The 21,162-nt window shown below is 53.8% G+C and overlaps 1 protein-coding gene across 1 annotated transcript; it reads left to right on the top strand.

Moving 5' to 3' along the window:
• Positions 1-9: 9 nt before the first annotated feature.
• SMPDL3B (sphingomyelin phosphodiesterase acid like 3B) lies at positions 10-20,894 on the top strand. Its single transcript, XM_045782632.2, has 8 exons — positions 10-347; positions 9,700-9,913; positions 12,178-12,275; positions 15,852-15,995; positions 16,868-17,040; positions 17,449-17,629; positions 17,717-17,850; positions 20,336-20,894. The coding sequence occupies exons 1-8, from the start codon at positions 269-271 to the stop codon at positions 20,699-20,701; spliced, it is 1,389 nt and encodes a 462-aa protein (XP_045638588.2). The 5' UTR covers positions 10-268; the 3' UTR covers positions 20,702-20,894.
• Positions 20,895-21,162: the final 268 nt, after the last annotated feature.

Below are 21,162 nucleotides of genomic sequence, written 5' to 3'. Positions count from 1 at the left end.
CTCTGAGGAACAGGCAGGACGAGCGCTGCTTTCTACCGCAGAGTTCAAAGGCCTGGCTGATGCATCTCCTTGGGCAAGGCCAGCTCACACCCTGCTGGGCAAAGGAAGAAAAGTCAGAGGAGGCAGTGCCTCCGATCGCTGGGCGCACAGGGCAAGAGGCTGGAAAGTTCTTCTCAAGCCCATGGCCACCCGCACCCAGACAGGAAAGCTGCAGGGGCGGCCACAGCTCCAGGAGAAGCCCGTGGCTCCGGCGAAGTGAGCCCCAACGATGAGGCAAGTCCCGACGATGAGGCTGCTGAAGCTCCTCCTTTTCCTGGCCCCCTGGGGAGTCGCCGGAGCCGAACCAGGTAGGCCCCCAAGTGCCTTTGTTTCCTACTATGAACTCGGGACGGGGCTCCTGGAAGCGGCCCACGGAGAGCTGAAAGGGCTGCTAAAAATAGCCAGGCGGGAAGCTGGGGTGGGGGGGGAGCAGTGAGTCTGAAGATCTTAAGGGGAGGCCAGAGCGGGCCAGGGGAGGGGCACTGACTTCGCGAAGACGCGTGTAGGTAAGAGCCAGCCTCCGGTAGAGGTTGAAGGTGGCGGGCAGATTCGTGACTTAATCCAGCAAACATTGGTTAAGCGCCTTCTGCATATCACACACTATTCTAAGAACCAGGAATGCGGCAGGAAAGAAAGGAGACAAAGCCCCAGTCCTAGTGAAGCATTCCTTCAACTAGGGAGGAGCAGACCGAAAGGCACTTGAACAAATAGATGGGTGTCACTTCAGGAGTGATAAGCGTTATGGAGAATAATAAAGCAGAAGAAAGGAGTGGGAGTGGGGAGGAGGAACTTACCGCGAGACCAGGGAGTGACATTTCAGTAGAGACCTGAGGCAGGGAGCTGGGTGGACATCCAGGAGAACATTCCAGTAAGAGAGCACAGAAAGCACACAGGCCCTGCGCCAGACACTCGGGATGCAGGTGAGGACGAGCCCGGGGCCAGAGTGGCTGGAGCAGAGTAGGCAAGGTGAATGGGAGAGATGAAGTTGGGGACCATGGGGGTGGGGCTGGGGGCTGTCGCAGAGGGTGTAGGGACTCAGAGTGGAATGGGACATCATTAGAGGGTTTTAGGCAGAGCCGTGGGGTGATCTGACTCATGTAAGTTTTAAAAGGCCCGCTGAGCTGTGCACTGAGAAGAGACCACAGTGGGCTGAACTAATCGGAGCACTTGAAGTTCAGTGACCTGGGCGCACCGGGGTGGTTGGTCACCCTGGTAAAGGAGACGCAGCCAAACCCACGGGGGAGACTGTTGTCATCCTCCAGTGAGAGGAGATAGAGGCTCGCCGGGATGGTAGGAGCAGGGCTGGTTGGAGACAGTCTGCTTCTGGACAAGACCTGCTGGCAGGTGTGCGGTGACAGGAGGACTCCAGGGTCTTTGCCTTCCGCTGGGAGGACAGAGTTGTCATTGGCTGAGGTGCAGGAGGAGGTGATTAGGGATATGTTCAGTTGGAGATGCCTGTTAGATTTCCATGCGGTGGAAGACGAGTCAGTGGGCAGGCTGGACCTCTGGTTCTCCTTAGAATGCTAGGTTGCCCTTTCCTGGAGTCCTGGGCTGGGACCTGACAGGGGACCCAGCACCGTTTCTGTAGCTGCAGAAATGAGGCTGAACAAGGGAGGGACAGGCTCAGGGCTCTGCTTGTTACTTGTTCTGTGGGGCTCAGTTCTCCCAGGCTGGAGCCCGGAGAGTTGGTGGCCTCTAGTCCTCCCCTGGACATTACCCAGGAGTGGCTGGGAGCCCATGGCGTGGCCAGGCATCTCAGAGGCCATCGAGGGGGAGCACCGGTGCCTGGGGACAGGAGACAAGAGCATAATGGCCAAGAGGGACTGGGTTCCAAATGCTGTGACCCGAATGTGGAAATGTCACTGGGATGAGCCCTGAGAGTGTGTCTTTCTCTATGAGGGTGAGCTGCCTGGCAGAAGGCTGAGTGGCGGTCCTTTCACCCGGGAGGCAGACCCTAGTCCCTGCGGGGGGCCTCCGGGGCCTGCCAGTCTGACTGGAGGGTGGGAATGGTTGAAAAGATCTCCCACCCTCTCACTCTTTCACTTTTAAATATGCTTTCTTGGAAATCCAAGTGCCAGTGGGCACCTGCAGCCTAGAGTCCTAATGGTTAAAAAGGGTCCCCCCTCCCCACAAACGCACTAAGCTGGTCATTGCAGCATTGTTTGTGGTAATAATGGACTAGCTCAATGGGCTGTGGTACAACCACCTGGTGGAAAACCAAGAACAATGGTGACAATTATTTAGTACTTACTCTGTGCCAGGCACTGCTGAAATTTTTACATCGCACCCTTGCAACAACCTTGTCTAGTAGGGATTATCGAGGTCACTGAGAAGTAAGACACCTTACCCAAGGTTACACATGTAGAAAGTGTCTGAGTCGGGACATGAACCCAGGCTGTACAACTTCACCCTGTTTATAAGATAAATGTCAAAACAAACAAAAGAACGCTGAAGGAAAGAGCCAAGAAGAGCAAACATTTATTTTTTGAGACTTATCATGGGCCAGGCTGGGGCTCATTGCTTGACATCTGCTGTCCTTTCAAAACCCACTTGAAAAATGAAAGAAGAAAAACCTCATTTGTTTTCTATGGTCCCTGTAAAGCAGGCACTATTCCCATTATACCCATTTTGCGGATGAGGCAAATGAGAGTCGAGGAAGCCCAACCCTTGCCCAAGGCCCCCTGGCTAGGAAGTGGCAGGACCAGGTCTGTTCTCAGCTGCCTTACACAGTGTGCCCTTCGAAGGGTCATTTTGGGATGGTGGGGTTTATAGGTACTATTTTTTTCTCTTTTCTCCAAACTTTCTGGAATGTATACATCTATACCTTGAAAACAGAATGAAATTTATTTCTTTTTTTAAATTCAAATTCAATTAATTAAGATACAGTCTATTATTAGTTTCAGAGGTAGAGTTCCGTGATTCATCAGTTGCATGTCACACCCAGTGCTCGTGACATCACATGCCCTCCTTCATGCCCTTCCCCCAGTGACCCCCTTTGCTTACCCTCTCCCCTGCAGGCACCCTCAGTTGGTTTCCTATGATTAAGAGTCCCTTATGGTTTGTCTCCCTCTCTGGTTTCATCTTGATAAAAACAAAATTAAATTTTAAAACAATTCCACGGCACCTGTAAGCTTTTCCAGACTCCCAGTCTCTCCTGAAGTGCAGGAGAAGGTTGAGACACCCCATCAGAGAGCAATCATACTTGCTCCGCCTTCAGCTGTGGCGCTTCTACTTGCAGCTTCCTTAGCCAAGAGCTTGGGTGGGGTAGCAGCCTGCTGGCTCCCCCTCCGCCCATCTATGCCCTACGCAGCGCCTGTTATCCTTCAGCTTCTAATTGCACACAGACAATCCCTGTCCGTGCGGGTTAGCACGGTAGGCAAACATTTCCCTCAAGAAGAAGCCTAGAGCAGTCTCCGTACTTAACACGGGGGGTCCGTAAATGTTGGCTTGAACCCGGGAACCCTCTGTGTTTTGGAGGGGAGGGCCTCAGTTTGAAAAGGAGGAGGTTATCGCTTAGGGTCAAAAGCAAAGGAGTAAAATAGCGACCGAGCTCGTCTTGTGGTGTGGGTTACACACAACAATAGAGAAAAGTCATGGAATCACAGGGCGTTAGAACTGGCAGGGCCTTCAGATAACTGTGCAGGACTCTCATCTTTCGCTTGAGGAAACAGAGGCTCCTGAAGAGAAGAAAAACTGAGGCCTGGGGGGCAGAGTGGCCCAGGGAATAAGCACTCAGGCTGGCTTGTGAGATGCCACTGGCGCCATGATTCCCATTTTACAGATGAGGAAACTGAGACTCAGCTGGGGAAATCTCTCATTCGAGTTGCCAGTGCCAGTGTGGAGGAGCCAAGATTCAAAACCGAATTTCCCTTAGTCCACGTTCCATGCATGACCTTTCCAAAACGAGCCACTGCCTTAAGCCAGAAAACCTGGGTCCTACCTTTTAATATCTATGTGACCTTGAGTCTCTTTGTCACTATCTATAAAATAGGATAGGGTAAAGTAAAGGAGAGTTTAAACATGATAGTCAAGTGAGATCACACACATACATTGTCATGTGCTGTAAAAATTTAAAGGACCTTTTTTTTTTTTTAATATCCTAGGTCACACTGCTAGCTAGCGGCAGAGTAAAGTGCATCGTGATCTTTTCTGTTCGGACACGATGTGAATCATGGTCTGCCACTAACTAGGTCACTTTCCTCCTCTGTAAAATGGTACGATACTAGAATGTATGTCATAACTTCGTAGTGAGTAGAGTGCATGGGTAGAGTGCTCGGCACAGCATCCGGCATTCAGTAGGTGCTAAATAAATGGCAGGTGTCTTCCTGCCTTCCTTTTCTTGTCTCCAATCATAAGTAGACTCAGTTTAAGACCTTCTTAGGTTCTAGGAATTATTTTTGCAAGTCTCCCCCCTCCCATCAGGAATCATAGTTAAAGAATCTCACATTATATGATTTTAATACATTTCTAAATGCATTATTGCTTTTAAAATGAATTATTGATTTTGATGGCATTGTTTTTTCCCTGAACTTGGGAGCCAATGCATTTTTTTATAGCTCTCAAAATTTCCATGGGCCTTACAAAGCTACAAGGCCATGGGCCCTATATTTGTTGTCCCTTAGTGGACAAGGGGGCCTGGTAACCTATTTGGTGATTGAAGAGGAAGACCGGGACACTGTTTTGCCTGCCCAGGGATGGGGAGCAGAACTGAGCTCTCAAAATTTAAACTAGAGGGTGGACTGTGCCCACCAGCCCTCTGCTCAGACGGCCATCCAGGAGGAGACAGGATCTGTCTTCACATCGTTCTCAAGTCCTAGCCCCTGGATCTGCACTTTCTCTGCAGAGGACAGCAGCTGAGAGGACGCTGGGGTGACAGGGGAAGGTTGCAGCCACTCCCCCCTTATTTCTTCTCCCTCCCATAGTGAAAGGGGAGCTTGCAGGACCCCGCGGGGATGGGCAGACCTGCTGCTTTGCAATGCTGAATGCCTTGGCGTCTTCTTCCGTTGTCTCAATTAACCCTCTCATCGACCCTAAGAGGTAGGGGGCGCTGTTGTCCCCCTTTTGCAAATGAGTAAACTGAGGCTCCTGTTCCCACAGCTAGAGGGCAGTGGAGCTGGAATCCCAACCCAGGTCTGCGCTCTCAACTCCTCACTGTAATTGATACCAAATTTATTTATATTCTCAATAATTAATGAATGATAATGACGGCTAAGATTTGTGTACCTTTTCTTAAAACTGAAGGAACACATGAATACGTTCTTACTGAAAAAGATTCAAGCAGCATGAATATATACACTTTTAATTTAATTTTAAAGATTTTATTTATTTATTTGCCAGAGAGAGAGAGCACAAGCAGGGGGAGTGTCAGGCAGAGGGAGAAGAAGGCTCCCAGCTCAGCAAGGAGCCTGATGCCAGACTCGATCCCAGGACCTTAGGATCATGACCTGAGCTGAAGGCAGATGCTTAACCGACTGAGCCACCCAGGCGTCCCAAGACTCTTAATTTTAATGAGACCCCCAGGTGAGGCCTGCGCACAGGAATGCCTGGGGAAGTCTGGTCTGAGAGTAAAGTGTTGAACTGCCCGATGCCCCACACCTTCCCAGTCTCTCCTGGTCCCAGGGGTAGCTGGCAGGGACAGTGGTGTACTGGGATTCTTCTCTACCAGCCCTTTCTCTTCACTATCTTATTTGCTGCTCTCGGACAAGCAGGCCAGATGTCAAACAAGGCTCAGCAAGGCTCAGCAAGGCTAACGGGCTTGCCAGAATCCTCAGCCAACACACGGAAAAGCCTGGATTAGAAGCCAGATAACCCACCTCCCTCAGGGTCCTTATACTCACCTCCCTCTCCATGATGTTTTAGAGCTTAATTCCTCACAGTCTGTGACTAATTTCACAGAAGCCTGTGGCTCCCACTGTTTTATGGGAAACATATGTGTTTTATAAAAGCCATCTTCTGGAGGATCTGAGTCAACACTGTGTCTCAGCTTTGGAGCCAGAGAGGGCTGGGCTTGAACCTCAGTTTCCGCATCTGTGAAATGGGCATAAGGATCCCACCTCACAGAATGGCTGCAAGGATGAAATGAGAGGAGCGTGAAAAGGGCACCTCGCTAACGTTCTTTGAGTGCTTATTAGTCCCATCACCCTCCCCACTGCCCTGCTCATTCACTGAATATATATTTGGGCATCTTTCACCTCCCAGGCACTGTTCTAGGTGCTGAGGACACAGAGATGAGCAAGACAGGCTACACACTCTCAGGGAGCCCACACTGTAGACGGGGAAGATGGATGATAAGCAAGTCAACAAGATCATTTCATCATGTGAGAGCACTCTGAAGAAAATAAAACTGAGGGAGGTGATAGCGAGGGACCAGATGTGTGGTGGAGGGTGGAACCTGAGAAAAGGTAGTCAAGGAAGGCTTCTCTGGGGTGGTGACCTATGGGCTGAGGCCTGAATGAGGAGAAAGCAGCCATGCGATCAATGACCTGGGGAAGATCCGGGAAGGCAGCAGAGGAACCAGAAAGAGGCCGTGCAAAGCGGATGAGTGGGGTGAGTCTGTGTGAGGTCTGTGTTGTCTACCGCCACAGTGAAGACACCAGAACCCAAGGAGGCCGAGTCCTCTGCTCTCCACGCCATTCCTTCCACTACCCTGGCCTCTCCTGGAGTCAGGACGCTGGGGCGCACACACACACACACACACACACGCATACACACACACACACACACACACACACACACGTCACTAGGAATCCCCGGGGACGCTGGGAGGAGTTTCAGTTCTATACTCTGACTACACCGGAGCTTGTGGGAAGAGAGAAGCTGAGCGCCGACGTGTGAGCCCTTGCGCGGTCAAGGAGTTTCTAGAGTGAAGCAACGTTCTCAGAGGGCTGACGTCACAGGGGCAGAACTGCTCCCTCTTTATGGTTAGTTGAGGAAGAACCTGCTTGAAGCAGGGGAATGGTCTTCAGAGGAAGCCAGGGGACCGCACTCCAGAGAGAAGGGCCAAGGGCCTCTCACCCCCTCTGACCGGGTCAGCCGGCTCTCAGGCTTGGAAGCAGGTGCGGCCCCCTTCCAGTCTCCGGGCAGGGGCTCAGCAGAGCCCACCAGCTCGGCCCATATACTAGTTGAAGTGGGGCAGTTAGTTTCTTTGGCTTGGGATTTTGTCTCTGGAGGAGTAATTTCACATATATTGATGACAATTTGTATGACAAGTTTGAATTCCCCCAATTATAAACGAAGACTCTCAGTTTGGGTAAAAGAGAAACACGCAGGCATGGACTGTCTACAAAATGACATATCAAAAATAAAAAGGCACCGGCTTGGGGCCCCGGACTGGCTCAGTCAGTAGAACATCTGACTCTTGACACAGGGTCGTGAGTTCAAACCCTACACTGGGAGTGGAGCCTACTTTCAAAAAAAAAAAAAAAAGGCACTGGGTTTACCGCCTTAGCAATCCCATCTTCCCGGGAGGAAATCGAGAGCCACAGGACCTTCACCACTTACCGTGTGATCTCAGGCATGTTGACCTCCTAGCCTTAGTTTCCTTATCTGCAAAATGCGGATAATGATCAACACAGTTGACCCTTGAACGACACAAGTGTGAACCGCGCAGGTCCACTTATACACAGATTTTTTGATAAATACGGTACTGTGATGTATTTTCTCTTCCTTATGATTTTTTTCTTTTTTTAAAAGATTTTATTTATTTACTAGAGAGAGAGAGAGAGCACAAGCAGGGTGGAGGGGTAGAGGGAGAAGCTGACTCCCCGCTGAGCGGGGAGCCCGATGCAGGACTTGATCCCAGGACCCTGGGATCATGACCTGAACCGAGGGCAGAAGCTTAATCGGCTGAGCCACCCAGGCGCCCCTTTATGATTTTTCTTAATAACATTTTCCTCTAGCTTACTTTATTGTACACAGCATATAATACATATACAAAATATGTGTTAATCGACTATGTTATCAGTAAGAGCTCCGGCAGCAGTAGGCTATTAGTAGGTAAGTTTTGGGGGAGTCATAAGTTATGCACAAATTTTGACTATGTGGGAGTCGGTGCCCCTGACCCGCATTGTCCGAGGGTCAACTGTACCTCCAAGGCTGCCGAGACTGTGTAACGACCTTGGGAAGGATCATGACTTAATCGGTCATTTGCACGTTAGTGTAATCAAGCTTCTGATCCTTTCCCGGGAGCAGATTTAAATAAGGAGAGGCGAGGAGAAAGAAGTCTTGGAGAGAGGATCGGGGCTGGACTTGAACTTCAGACCTCTTCTAGAGCGACACGATGTCCTGTGGCTTGGGTGGTGCCCTGGCTATCCACCCCTGAAAGCAACTCTGGGAAGCCGGGGGCTTCCAGACCCAGGTCAGGCTTCCTGGGCTGAGGGCGGGGCTGGGGGTAGGACTGTTGGCACTGAGCAAGACAGGAAAAGGGGGAGGAAGTGACAGCAGCGATGGAGGGTGAGGAAATCCCAGGCCTCACTCACCCTTGTCTTAGCCAAAAACATAGGATTTAGGGGAGAGGCCCAATCTGTTCAGTAAGGCTTGTTGAAACTACTTCTCCAAGGCCCTGTGCTGGGTCCAGATGACAAACCCACCCCATGTGGCCTGTTTCTTTGTTGAGATTCCTTTCTCTCGATCACACCAAGATATTTTTTTTTAAGATTTTATTTATTTATTTGACAGAGACAGCCAGTGAGAGAGGGAACACAAGCAGGGGGAGTGGGAGAGGAAGAAGCAGGCTCCTAGCGGAGGAGCCTGATGTGGGACTCGATCTCAGAACGCTGGGATCACGCCCTGAGCCGAAGGCAGACGCTTAACGACTGCGCCACCCAGGTGCCCCAAGAGATTTTTTTTTTTTTAAGATTTTATTTTTAAGTAATCTTTACACCCAACATGGGGCTTGAACTCAGAACCCTGAGATCAAGAGCGGCACGCTCCTCCGACTGAGTCAGCCAGGTGCTCCTCACGCCAAGAGATTCTTGACGTTTCAGCCAGCCTTGGTTGGAAGCTGAGACCAGTTTCATGGACCACCTCGGCAAACAGGACGGCTCCCAGCTGCATCCAGAATCACCAGCCACTACACACAAGAAGTTCAGCCTCATCTGAAGTTGCATCCCCTCTTCCTGTCCAGTCCTCTTGAACCCCGTCTCCACACGTACTCCCCAGGCTTTTACTGGTGTTAATGCACAAGATCTTACAGTGCAATTGGTGGTGTAAGCTTCTCCCAGGTCAGATTGTTGTATGTATTTCCCTGGAGGCTGAGAAGCTCTGGGCTCAGAGAAGTGAAACAACTCACCCAAGGTCACACAGCCTGCATGTGGCTCCAGAGCCTGAGTGCTTAACCCTGACACTTCCCAAACTTTGCTTTCAAACAAGCATTCTGCTTAGAAATCTCCCCCGCTCCCACCCCCCTGCTGCTGCTGGGTCCCCTGAGGTGAGGAAATAGGGAGGGTCAAAGGTCACGGGTCAGGGACAGAGCCAAGCTTTTTCTCTGTTCCTCTCAGTGCCTCCCTGGGCAAAGTAAGACCTGTGGCTCGGTCTCTGTGAACCCTGGCTTCACATTTGCAGCCTGCTCTCTCCCAGCCCGGACTCCCCCTTCCCTGGGCTTCCTCCCCATCCCCACTCAGGGAGGTACCAGCATCAAAGAGTGTCTCCTTTCTCCTGCAGGGAAGTTCTGGCACATCTCTGACCTGCACCTTGACCCTGACTACAAGGTATCTGAAGACCCCCTCCAGGTGTGCCCGTCAGCTGGCTCCCAGCCAGTGCCCAACGCAGGCCCCTGGGGCGACTACCTCTGCGACTCTCCCTGGGTCCTCATCAACTCCTCCATCTACGCCATGAAGGAGATCGAGCCGGAGCCAGACTTCATCCTCTGGACAGGGTGAGAGCAGTCACAAAAGCTCCCCTTCACTGGGCTGCTGCTGTGTCACCCGCGGACCTGGCACCGTCCCCACGCTAGCTCCCCTAGTCCTCACACTGGCCCTGATTCAGAGAGGAAGGACCTGAAGCTCCAGGGACACAACCTGCCCAAGGAGCTGTGCGCCTGGCTGGTCCCACAGTCTGGGCCCTTGACTCTGTGTCTCCTAGCCCTAGCAGAACACAGCTCTCTTTGAGCCTGGGGACACAGTCATGGCACGTCTGGGTATGTGGAGAACTCCCGGATTTTATTTTATTTTTAAAGATTTCTTTATTTATTTGAGAGAGAGAGAGAGGGAGAACAGGGGAGGGGCAGAGGCAGAGGAAGAGGGAGAAACCCCAGCAGACTCCCTGTTAAGTACAGAGCCCAACAAGGGGCTCGATCCCATGACCCTGAGCTGAAGTCAAGAGCCAGAGGCTTAACAGACTATGCCATCCAGATGCCCTGAGAACTCCCAGATTTTAAGTCAGGGGGATGAACACTGGGGCCACTCCCACCAGGGTCTAGGGTTCCACATGCAGGGAGGGAAGAAGGTAGGGGGGCGGAAAGTGGTCCTGGCTTTGGGACCCAGTGTCCTGGCTGCCCTGGCCCTGGGGAGTTCTCACAGGTCACAGCACTGCTCTGCCTGAGGATAGCCTGGGGGCAGGGGTGATTTCTATTCAGCCAGATGCCATGTCTGCTTCTCATCCAAGGATACTGCTGTGAGCCCTCTGACTTCCCCAGAACCGGCTGTCCTTGCCAGCCGTGGTCCACCCCTCACTCACGGGCTCCTTTCTCCCTCCCTCGGGGGAGCAGCATGTCTTGGGCTCAGCCCTGGGTAGACACTGGAGAACCAAGATGAGAGAAACCCAGACTGGCCTTCAGGGAGCTCCCCGTCTTGTGGGTGAGGCAGACGAGTCCACTGGCCAGTGTATCGCAAGCAGGAGAGAGGGTCACTGGGGGATGCGGGAGCCTTATAGGGTGCCTGACTCCATTTCACAGGAAGTGGTAACCAGGGAGCTGGTGAGGACGGCTGGCCAGCGCTCAGACTTCCTGCTCCGTCTTCTTGCCTCAACCGACACATGCTTACGCAGACTCTGCCACCTCTGTGCCTTGTTTCTTTATCTGTCAAATAGGACTAACAACAGAACCCACGTTGGAGGCCTGTCAGGGAGAACAAATTAGGGCATGTGGGCACGACACACAGAAAGTCCCTGCGAGGGTGAGCTGCTAGTAACAGTATCGCTACCATTATGCTAATTAACTTCCCTGGGGAGTACTGAGGGAGCAGCCGCCTCACCCCATCACCCCATCGGGTCCAGCTTTAGATTCTTGGGGCTCCCACCCCTCCCCTAGCCCTGCCTTTCCCCTTTCTTCTGCCCTGCTCCCTGACCTTGCTGTGCATTTTTTAAAGTAGGCTGTATGCCCAGCGTGGAGCCCAACGTGGGACTTGAACTCATGACCCTGAGATCAAGACCTGAGCTGAGATCAAGAGTCAATGCTTAACTGACTGAGCCATCCAGGCGCCCCCTTTCTAAGTTGGATCCAGGAATTTAGGTCGGCCGAACGGGGGACTAAACGGTCCTAGGGCAGGTCCTGGATCTGCTGTAGAGATGAACTCTAAACTCCGATGCCAGCTCCCAACTCCTTGGAACCCTTGGGGAACGGAGCAGGACTCAGAGATGGCTCTTCGACCCCAAGTTCCCTGGGGACTTGCAGATGGGACTTGAACCCCCAAGCTTTCCTCTTAACATAATAATATTGGTTACGGCCTAGCAGCTACTATTCTGCCTCTTATTTTACTTTATTTTATTTTTATGTATTTTTTTAAAAAGAAAGGAGAAGAGTTTTATTGGAGCCCAAGTTAGGACAGCTGCCCAGGAAATATGCTCTTTATGAGGAAGAAAGTGGCCCCACTCGTCTACATTTTATGTATATAATTGTCCCCGCTTTGTTAAAGTCTCAGAAATACTCTAGGAGTTGGTACCATTATTTCCCTATTTTACAGAGGAGATAATGGAGGCTCAGAGAGGTTAAGCAGGCAGCCCAGGGACCCACAGCAGGTCACCGGCAGAGCCCAGGTTTCAGCTCTGGCCTGTGTGACTCCCGGCTCCAGCCTGGCCCTTCCCACGCAGGGGATGTCGAGGGCCAGCTCCACGGCCTGTTTCCTCATGACTGAGCTGTCCCTTCCTTTTCTCGGGCCCCCTCCTGAGCTGCCCGCCCCAAACTGGCTCGGTGGTGTTTTGCAGGGATGACACACCTCACGTGCCCGACGAGAGGCTGGGAGAAGCCGCCGTGCTGGGGATCGTGGAGCGCCTGACCAGGCTCATCAGGGGGGTCTTTCCAGGTAAGCCTCTGCCCCCGGGCCCCGGCAGCATTGCCTGAAGCCCAGGCCGTGTCTGGCCCCGGGGGTGGAACAGCAGCAGCCGCAAGATGTGGAGGAAACGACCTTGCACCATGGACGATGCTGGCTGCTGGCCAGGTCTCATAGCGCCGATCGATCGCGTCTTCCCTTCCAACAACCCCTGGAGGAACGCGAGCCATTGCTGGCCTGTTTACACCGAATCCTATTAACGGAAATGCCTGACATTTCGCTGCCTGTTTTACAGCCACTCACGGCCCCTTCTCGGGGCGTCTGCAGTTTATATACAGGCATCGTTCCCGGTAGGTGTCCCGGGGACTCGCCCGTAGCCCTCTGTCCTGCTGTGGCCCCAGAGCTGCCCTCCACCGCCCTCAAGCCATCCTGGCTACCAGGGCCTCTGGGAGAGGCTGATTTCCAGCCCAGGGGCTGTTCTTGGTGCTTCCAAGGCCTTGAGAGCCCCAGAGAGCAGGCAGAGCCCCTGAGTGGTTATGGCAGCAGTCCCATGGGACACGACAAGGAGAATGGGATCCGCAGGCCCCACCTAACGGCCCCCAAAAATGTCTTTAAGCAGGCTGTGCCAAAACAAGGGGCTGGGGACCAAATCAGGCTCTCAGGCTGCCAGCTGGGGACCCGTCCGGGCAGCCCGCTAGCCCCCACCCCCACCTCCTTCGGGTTCTGGAACAGCTGCTTCCTCTATAGGTCTTAGACGCGGATCCCCAGGCCCCAGCTATGGATCGGTGATAATAACAATAAATATTAGCAATATTAGCAGCAGCAGTAACTGCACGTAGCTCTGTACCGAGGCGAAGTGTCAGGCCCTGCTCTGACCCGCGCCCTAGCTCACTCACTGCTGTGACACTCCTGGGGAGGAGTGAGTACTATTACTACTGCAATTCTGCTGGGGGGAGATGCGTGCCCTGGAGTCAGGGTAACCGGTCAAGGGCATGTGGAAGGGCGGGGACACAAATCCTGGTGTGAGCACCACTGTGACCCACCGCTCCCGCCGCCACTCCAGGAGGGGCCGTCAGCTGCTGTCACAGTCTCACCTCTGTCCTCCAGGCAGCCTCCTTTCCCACCTCCTCCCCTCAGCGGGAGTCATTTCACGCACAGTTGTCTGGACGTGGAGATAAGGCACCCGATGGCTCAAAGCTAGTCAGTTCCTAGGGAGGGGATTCCAACTCAGATCCGACTCCGAGCACTCTTTCCTCTGCTCCACAGGGGCCTCTGGAATAAAAATGAAATAATGGACAAGAAAATGCTTTACAGGGGCGTCGGGGTGGCTCAGTTGGTTAGGCGTCTGCCTTTAGCTCAGGTCATGATCCCGGAGTCCTGGGATTGAGCCCCGCGTCAGGCTGCCTGCTCCGTGGGGAGCCTGCCTCTCCCTCTCCCTCTGCCACTCCCCCTACTTGTGCTCTCTCTCTGTCAAATAAATAAATAAAATATTTAAAAAAAGAGAAAATGCTTTACAACTATGAGCTCACATACCAGTGTAAATGAGAAGATCCCCTCGTTTGTAACACACTTGCGCATTTATTGAATTCCCTAATACCCGAGATGCCGTAGGCTGTGAGATGCATTATTTTCTGTATTGCTAAGAAAAAATGCTGTTGGAGTATGGCAGCGCTCTCTCATGGCCTCCATGATAAACCACACCCCACCCGGAAAGATGTGAAAATAAGAACATATTAGAAGAATTGAAAGGAGACACGAACTTAATATGAGAATTATAGCAACACAGGTCAAGCAGAACACTCTCCATTTTATAGATAAAAAAGCCGAAGCACAGAGAAGTCAGGCAAATTGCTGGAGAGGAGGAAGGGACCGAAGCTCGAGATTTTGGGTCCACATTATGTGTCATGTGTTCTTCCTGCCACGTGCCACCCGTGTTCCCCATCAGAGTTACTGTGAACGCTGGCTCGTCTTCTCCAGCACGGCTGAGCGGTGAACGCAGGTGAACGCAGGTGAACGCAGGTCCTGCTCCCAGCTCCCGCTCTGCCACTTCCGACTGGGCCACACCCTGGAGACTTCACTTCCTGTCTGCACAAAATGACGAAAACCATGGTACCTGCCCAGAAGGTTGTTGTGAGGATTGAGTAAAGTAATCCACTCATCTAGTCAACAAATATTTATCGAGTATCTACTAGGAGTGAGATACCATTCTCAGAGTAGGGAGCTTGGCCGGGAACTAGACGCCAGCTGGTGTCCTCATGGAGCTTATGCTTGTAAGGGGCTTCTCCCAGTGCCCGGCACTAACAGGCAGCAGAAAAGGGGAGAAATTCCCTCCCTTCTCATCTGTCCTAGGAATTCCCAGGGGTTTGTGTTTTTTCTAAATGGATCTTTTTTTTTTTAAGATTTATTTATTTGTTTTAGGGAAGGAGGGGCAGAGGGAGAGGGAGAGAATCTCAAGCAGACTCCCCGTTGAGTGTGACCCCAAGATCATGACCTGAGCCTGAGCTGAATCAAGAGTCAAACTCTTAACCGACCGAGCCACCCAGCTGCCCCTCTAAAAGGATTCTTGATGACTGCCGGCATTTATGTTGAAGGGGTGAGGTTTTTCCAGGCAGTTACAGAGGTGGCTTCTGGTTGGCAAACAATTCCTGACGGGGATCTTACAACCTCCTCCTTCTGTGGAGCTTTCTTGTGGGCTCTACAGGGCAAAAAGTTTGTGAAAACATCTTCCCCAGTGGGAATCAGAGACTCCCCCCCCCCATTGGTTCAAGGTCACTCACTCCCTGGGGAATGCCAAGCTCCTGTAAGGGCAAAACCCTGCCCTGAGTTCAGAGGAGTTTTTGTTTCTCTAACACATTTATTGAGCAACTAGTACTTGTCAGACACAGACGTAAACTAAAAGCAGGAATGAGGCTACTCAAGAGGAGGAAACGCATCTGATGGGCTCCCTTCCCCGAGGGGTCATTCACAAGCCGCTTCCTCCTAGAACACCCCACCCCACCCCACCCCCATTGTACACTTCCACAGCAAGTGGCTCTTCCCTTTTTTTGTGGCAGTCCTCCCACCTCGAATTACTCAATACCTGTCAACCCCACTGCACTGCAAGGCCCCTGGGACTGGGACTGGGCGCTCGGTTCCCGGGTCTACATGTTGGCCCACATGAGGCGTTCAATGCACACCTGTTGAATCACGGAAGGCATGACTGCTAAGGCTCCCAGAGTGAACCAGACCCCTTCCCTAACAGTTAGTAGACCTGGAATGGACAAGAACAAGAAACACTACATTACCAAGGGCCTCATAAGGGATGGGAAGTTTATTTAGATCCTCTGGCTTTCTTCTTCTCGTCCTCGGATGCTTCCTTCCAACCAGGAAACTCTTTACTGGGAGTGGGGTTAGGAACTGGGATTGGAGAACTCGCTACTCTTCCTTCCCAGGTCTGAGCAATGTTCTACCAGATTCTATTGAATGCTGTTTTCTGCTTATCTCTGTATTTCCCTCATCCATGCTACAGCTCTTCCCCATGGGCTCTGACAGCCAGTGGCAGGCTGAAAGGTACCCACTCCGCCGAGCGCTTTCACATAAATATGTTTATATGTCTGTTTTTCCTCCCAGATACGAAAGTCTACGCTGCTTTGGGAAATCATGACTTTCACCCCAAAAACCAGTTACCGGCAGGGAGCAACAACATCTACAATCAGGTAGCAGAACTGTGGAGACCCTGGCTCAGTAACGATTCCATCGCTCTCTTCAAAGAAGGTACTAGCACCATTTAGCAAGTATAAGCTCTTCCTTGTGTGCCGAGGTCTGATCGAATTTTTGCCCTCACCACGACCCCAGGAAATAGTACTCATTTTATCCCCATTTTACAGATAAGGAGACAGAGGCTTGAAGATGTCGAGTCCCTTGGCCAAGATCAGCCAGCTTAGAGGTGGCCGACTTGAGAGCAGAATCCGGGGCTGACTCTACTGCCCATGCTCTCAACGGCTCTAATGGGGACCCTAAGTGACCGTTTCCTGAACACTTACTGGGGTCCAGGCACTCCTGTCAGCACGCTCCAAGACTGAAACAAGAAAGGGGCAGTGACCTTGGCACCACTGGCCTCTTGGGCCGGATAGTTGCTCGTGGGGGCCGTGCCGTGCACTGTAGGGTGTCGGCCGCATCCACGGTCACACCCTCCGTTGCCGTAACCCAGATGTCTCCAGACGCTGCCAAACGTTCCCCAGGGACAAAATCAGCGGCTGAGAACCGCTGATCCACAGACACAGCCAGCCCCTTGAAGGTGACCCTGGCCTACTCTCTTCCCTGTCCTCAGTCCCCACGGGTCACACCCAACCAGAAACCCACTGATTTAGTCCACAGAGCTCAGCTTCCGGGACAGACAGTTGAGTGAACAGGGTTGACAGTGGGTCTGGAGGAGCGAAGGCGTCTTGCCCTTCTTCACAGTCAAAATGCTCCCAAGCTGCACAGCCGATCAGCGCGGGGCCAGGCCCGGAGCCCTTGGTCGGCTCTCCAGGGCCCTCCTACGGGAAGGGGGGAAGGGAGGACGCAAGGGCAGGAGCAGGTCGGAGCGAGGGGGAGGGGCACGGAGGCAGGGGACCCTTCCGACGCTGCCTGGCTATGCCCCTCAGGTGCCTTCTATTCGGAGAAGTTGCCGGGGCCGAGCGGGGCCGGGCGGATGGTGGTCCTCAACACCAATCTGTACTACAGCACCAACAATCGGACGGCCGGCGTGGCGGACCCCGGCCAGCAGTTCCGCTGGCTCGAGGACGTGCTGACCGGTGCATCCCGCGCGAAGGAGATGGTAAGGGCTCGACCTCCCCCACCTCTCTGGGGTCCCTTCCAGAACAAGGCTCCCACCTTGGCACAAACTCAGCCACTCGCTCGAGGGGCCCACATCACCAACGGTCCTTCATCACAGCCCCAGGAGGGGGCTTCTTCCATCCTCACCACAGTGGGGGAGAAAGAGGCGGGTTCTGGGGGGGGGGGGACAGGCTTAGCACGCGCGAAGGCACGGAGGTGGGCAACACCTGGTAAAATCATCGCTGGTCCTCAGAGGGCTGGCATGTGCCTGGGGGGGGGGGGCTTGGTGGGGGGGGGGGGGCTTGGATCCTGTCTGCTAGCCTCTGGGGAGAAGGGCAGGTGTTGAGAGGTGGAGGTGAGGGGTCAGGGAGGGCATCCGGAGCCCCTCCTGGGCACCCCTTCCTTGCAGGTGTACATTATTGGCCACGTGCCCCCGGGCTTCTTCGAGAAGACGCGGAACAAAGCGTGGTTCCAGAAGGGCTTCAATGAGGAGTACCTGAAGGTGGTCCGGAAGCACCATCGAGTCATCGCAGGGCAGTTCTTCGGACACCACCACACCGACAGCTTCCGGATGTTCTACGATGATGCAGGTACTCGCCGCGGAGGACAGCTGCCAGCCCACCCCCCTCCTCCTCTTGCCAGCCTCTCTCTCAGTCCCACGGTCTCTCTCTTGAAAGGTGCCCCCATCAGTGTCATGTTCCTGACACCTGGAGTCACCCCATGGAAAACCACCTTACCTGGAGTGGTCAACGGGGCCAACAATCCAGGCATCCGGGTATTTGAATACGACCGAGCCACACTGAGCCTGCAGGTCAGGAGCCCTGGGTCTGCTGGGGCCGGAGGGGGAGGGTGGGGAGGGACCTGAACGTATCAGCTAATCCACCCTCTTCTAGAGCTCAGGTTCCCGTGAGCCTTTCCAAGTCCTGCAACCAAGTCAGGTCAATTCTTTGTCCCCAAATCTCCCTTCGCCCTAGATCATAGCCTCCTGCCTGGCTTCCTACCTCTAGCCCTGACCTGCTGTAGCGCGTCTGCTATGTGCTGCGGAAGCCTCACAAACCTTCAGTGGCTCCCCAGTGCCCACAAGATAAGCTGGATCTCTTTGGCCTGGTGTTCAAGGCCTCCCGCAGTGTGATCTCATGCCCATTGCCCACCTCATGCCTACACCAACTAGGCCTCAGCGAAAGCAGGCCCCTGACTCATCGAGCTACCCCTCATCTCCCGGGATGGGCTTGTGATTGTTGAAACAGCAAAGAAACGGTATTCCTTAATTTATTCAACAAAATGTACTAAGCACCTACCGTGAGCCGGGCCCTGTGTTGAGCTCAGGAGATACGCAGGTCAACGGTGACAAAGTCACTTTTCTCCTGGAACTGACGTTCTCACAGGAGACACACAATAAATAATAAGGAACGTTAAGTATGGCGTGGCGAGAAGAGGTAAGGACAAAGCAGGGTGAGGGGACAGGTGTGCCCGTTGTCTGGTGTGTGTGCACACGCACGTACATGCTGTGAGGTAGGCGGGACAGAAGTGTCGCTGATAGGGTGACATCTGATTTCTGAGTAAATTGAGGGAGGGAGCCACGCGGGCATCCGGGGAGGGCGGAGGACAGAGCACGTCAGAGGCCCTGGGCGGGACTGTGCTTGGCATGTCAGGGAAGAGCAAGGAGGTCCTCAGAGGCCCTGGGCAGGACTGTGCTTGGCATGTCAGGGAAGAGCAAGGAGGTCCTCAGAGGCCCTGGGCAGGACTGTGCTTGGCATGTCAGGGAAGAGCAAGGAGGTCCTCAGAGGCCCTGGGCAGGACTGTGCTTGGCATGTCAGGGAAGAGCAAGGAGGTCCGTGGCTGCAGAGGAAGGCCCAAGGGGAGGGGGAGGGTGGAAGGGACGAGGTCAGATCGTGTCAGCTGTGATTCGACTCTGGATCTGGAGGGTTTGGGGCAGAAGAATTAAATATTCTGACTCTGAATTTTACAACACCCCACCTGCTATGCAGAGAACAGGCTGTAGGGGGCAAGGGCAGAAACGGGGATGGGGGAGGGTGAGTGAGGAGGTGACCATGATAACCACTGAGAGGTGACGGTGTCGTGGCCCAGGGTGTGGCAGAGGCCCCAGATCCTAGATGTCTGCTGAAGGCGGAGAAGACAGGATATCTGCTGGGCTGGATGGGGAGGGTGTGAGAGAAAGAGAGGAGTCAAGGCTTTGGCCTCAGTGCCTGGAGCGGTGAAGCTGCCCTTGACTGAACTTGGACCATGTGGGAGGAGCGGGTTTCAGAGGGAAGATCAGAGGTCTGGTTTGGGACCTGTAAACTTGGGGAGTCTGAATGGTTGTCCTAGTGAAATGCCCAGGGACGAGGCAGCTGGGTATTCACGTTGGAGGCCCAGGGAGAGGTGAGTGTAGAGATTTAATCGGTGATGGAGAGAGGACATTTAAAACCAGCGACTGGACGAGATAACCTAGGTCCTTGACTCTAGAGTAAGTGTGCACGGAGAGGAGGTTTGAGGTTTTTCAAGAGGGTGGCCTGTTGTCCACATGGACACTCAGAGGGCCTTAGCAGAGGAATGATCGGCTGGCTCCCTACAGCCTCCCCCCCCCCCCAACATGCCTTCTCAGGGAAGGAGTCAGACAGGCCTGGGTTTGAATCTGGCTCCATCACTCACGAGATTTTTGATCCCTTCCCGCCTCTGCTCCTCTGTCAAATGGGAGTAACAGTCCGTCACAGGGGTTTAAGAGGACCAAATGAAATCACATAACGTGCCTGGGGGGAAGCTCCCCTCCATCCACAGCGGCTCCTCCTGCCCCACTTCCAGTGACCTGAGGCAGGTCCACAGATTAAAGTGGAAAGCATGGGACAGATAAGCCTTTCCAGATTCTAGTTCTGAAGATGCATCTGATCCTAGGAGTTTTGGTGTATCCCAAACCCTCGTCAACCACAATTCCATAACCTCTTTCAGCCAGCACTCCATGCCACTTCTTTAAGTCGCTTTTTATCCTGGGACAGAAGATTCATAGGGTTGACAATCTGGATTCCAAACCCGCCTCTGCCACTAAACACGTGTAGGACCCTGGACAATGAATTAACCTCTTTAGGACTCAGTGTCCTCATCTGTGCAATGGGGGTAATAAGTGCAGTTACCTCATCAGCCTACCAGGCACACCCTGTAAGCAGGAAACGCTCACGAATCGCAGTCATTGCTAGAGCTATAAAGAATCTGGGGGGGCAAATGCAAGGTGTAGAATGCGGGGGAGGGGGGTGGAAGCTGCCGGCCGCTCACGGCCTGCTCTCCTCGTGCGCTCTCTCCAGGACATGGTGACCTACTTCGTGAACCTGAGCCAGGCGAACGCGCAGGGGACCCCGCTCTGGGAGCTCGAGTACCGGCTCACCGAGGCCTACGGGGTGCCCGACGCAGGCCCCCGCTCCCTGCACGCGGCGCTGGGCCGCATAGCCGACGACCCCCGCGCGCTGCAGCGCTACTACGTCTACAACTCGGTCAGCTACGACCGCGAGACCTGCGGCCAGGCTTGCCGCGCCGAGCACGTGTGCGCGCTGCGCGAGGTGGCCTTCGACGCGTACGCCTCCTGCCTGCGCGCCCCCGGCGCCGCGCCCGCGCCCGGGCTCGCGCTCCTGCTCGCGCCGCTGCTGGGCCTGCGCGCGCTGCTCGCGCCCTGAGCTCGGGCGCCCGCGGGCGCTTCCCCGCGGAGACGCGCCGCCGCAGCTGCCCGGCGTCCGCAGCGGGAACCCGCGTGGAGCGGCGGGATCAGGAAATGAAGCACCACTTTCCCGCACCCCAGCGCATTTTCTCCCCCAAGTTTCATCCAAAACACAAAGCTCCTCGAGCATCTTATTCTGTGCGTTTCTCCTTTTCATACGTAAATAATGTTTACTACAACTCCCGCACGGAGTCACTGAACAGTTATTAAACGTCCTCCCCCACCCGGGCCTCTGCATTTGGAGTAAAACGAGCCGCCAGGAAGAGGCGCCGTGTAGATCCCGTGCCCTCGTTCACCCCTGCCCTCGCCCGCACTCGAGGCACACTGAGCGCGAAGTCCCGCAATCGGGGATCAGAACGGGCCTTTTTGGTTTGCAACAACGCGGATGTGAGGAGCTGTGATCCTATAGCCCCGGCGCTA

The sequence above is a fragment of the Ursus americanus genome, chromosome 33 (genome assembly GCF_024610735.1).
Source record: "Ursus americanus isolate L20-20 chromosome 33, mUrsAme1.1.p, whole genome shotgun sequence".
Lineage (NCBI taxonomy): Eukaryota > Metazoa > Chordata > Mammalia > Carnivora > Ursidae > Ursus > Ursus americanus.
Note: the sequence above shows the minus strand (reverse complement) of the source record. Positions and strands in the feature narration are given on the sequence as shown.

Bases quoted from the DNA above. Each gene is read 5' to 3' on its own strand.
- SMPDL3B (XM_045782632.2), top strand. From the start codon at position 269: ATGAGGCAAGTCCCGACGATGAGGCTGCTGAAGCTCCTCCTTTTCCTG. The intron at 9,914-12,177 runs GTGAGAGCAGTC...GGTGTTTTGCAG, and splicing joins GACTTCATCCTCTGGACAGG to GGATGACACACCTCACGTGC. The intron at 17,041-17,448 runs GTAAGGGCTCGA...CCTTCCTTGCAG, and splicing joins CATCCCGCGCGAAGGAGATG to GTGTACATTATTGGCCACGT.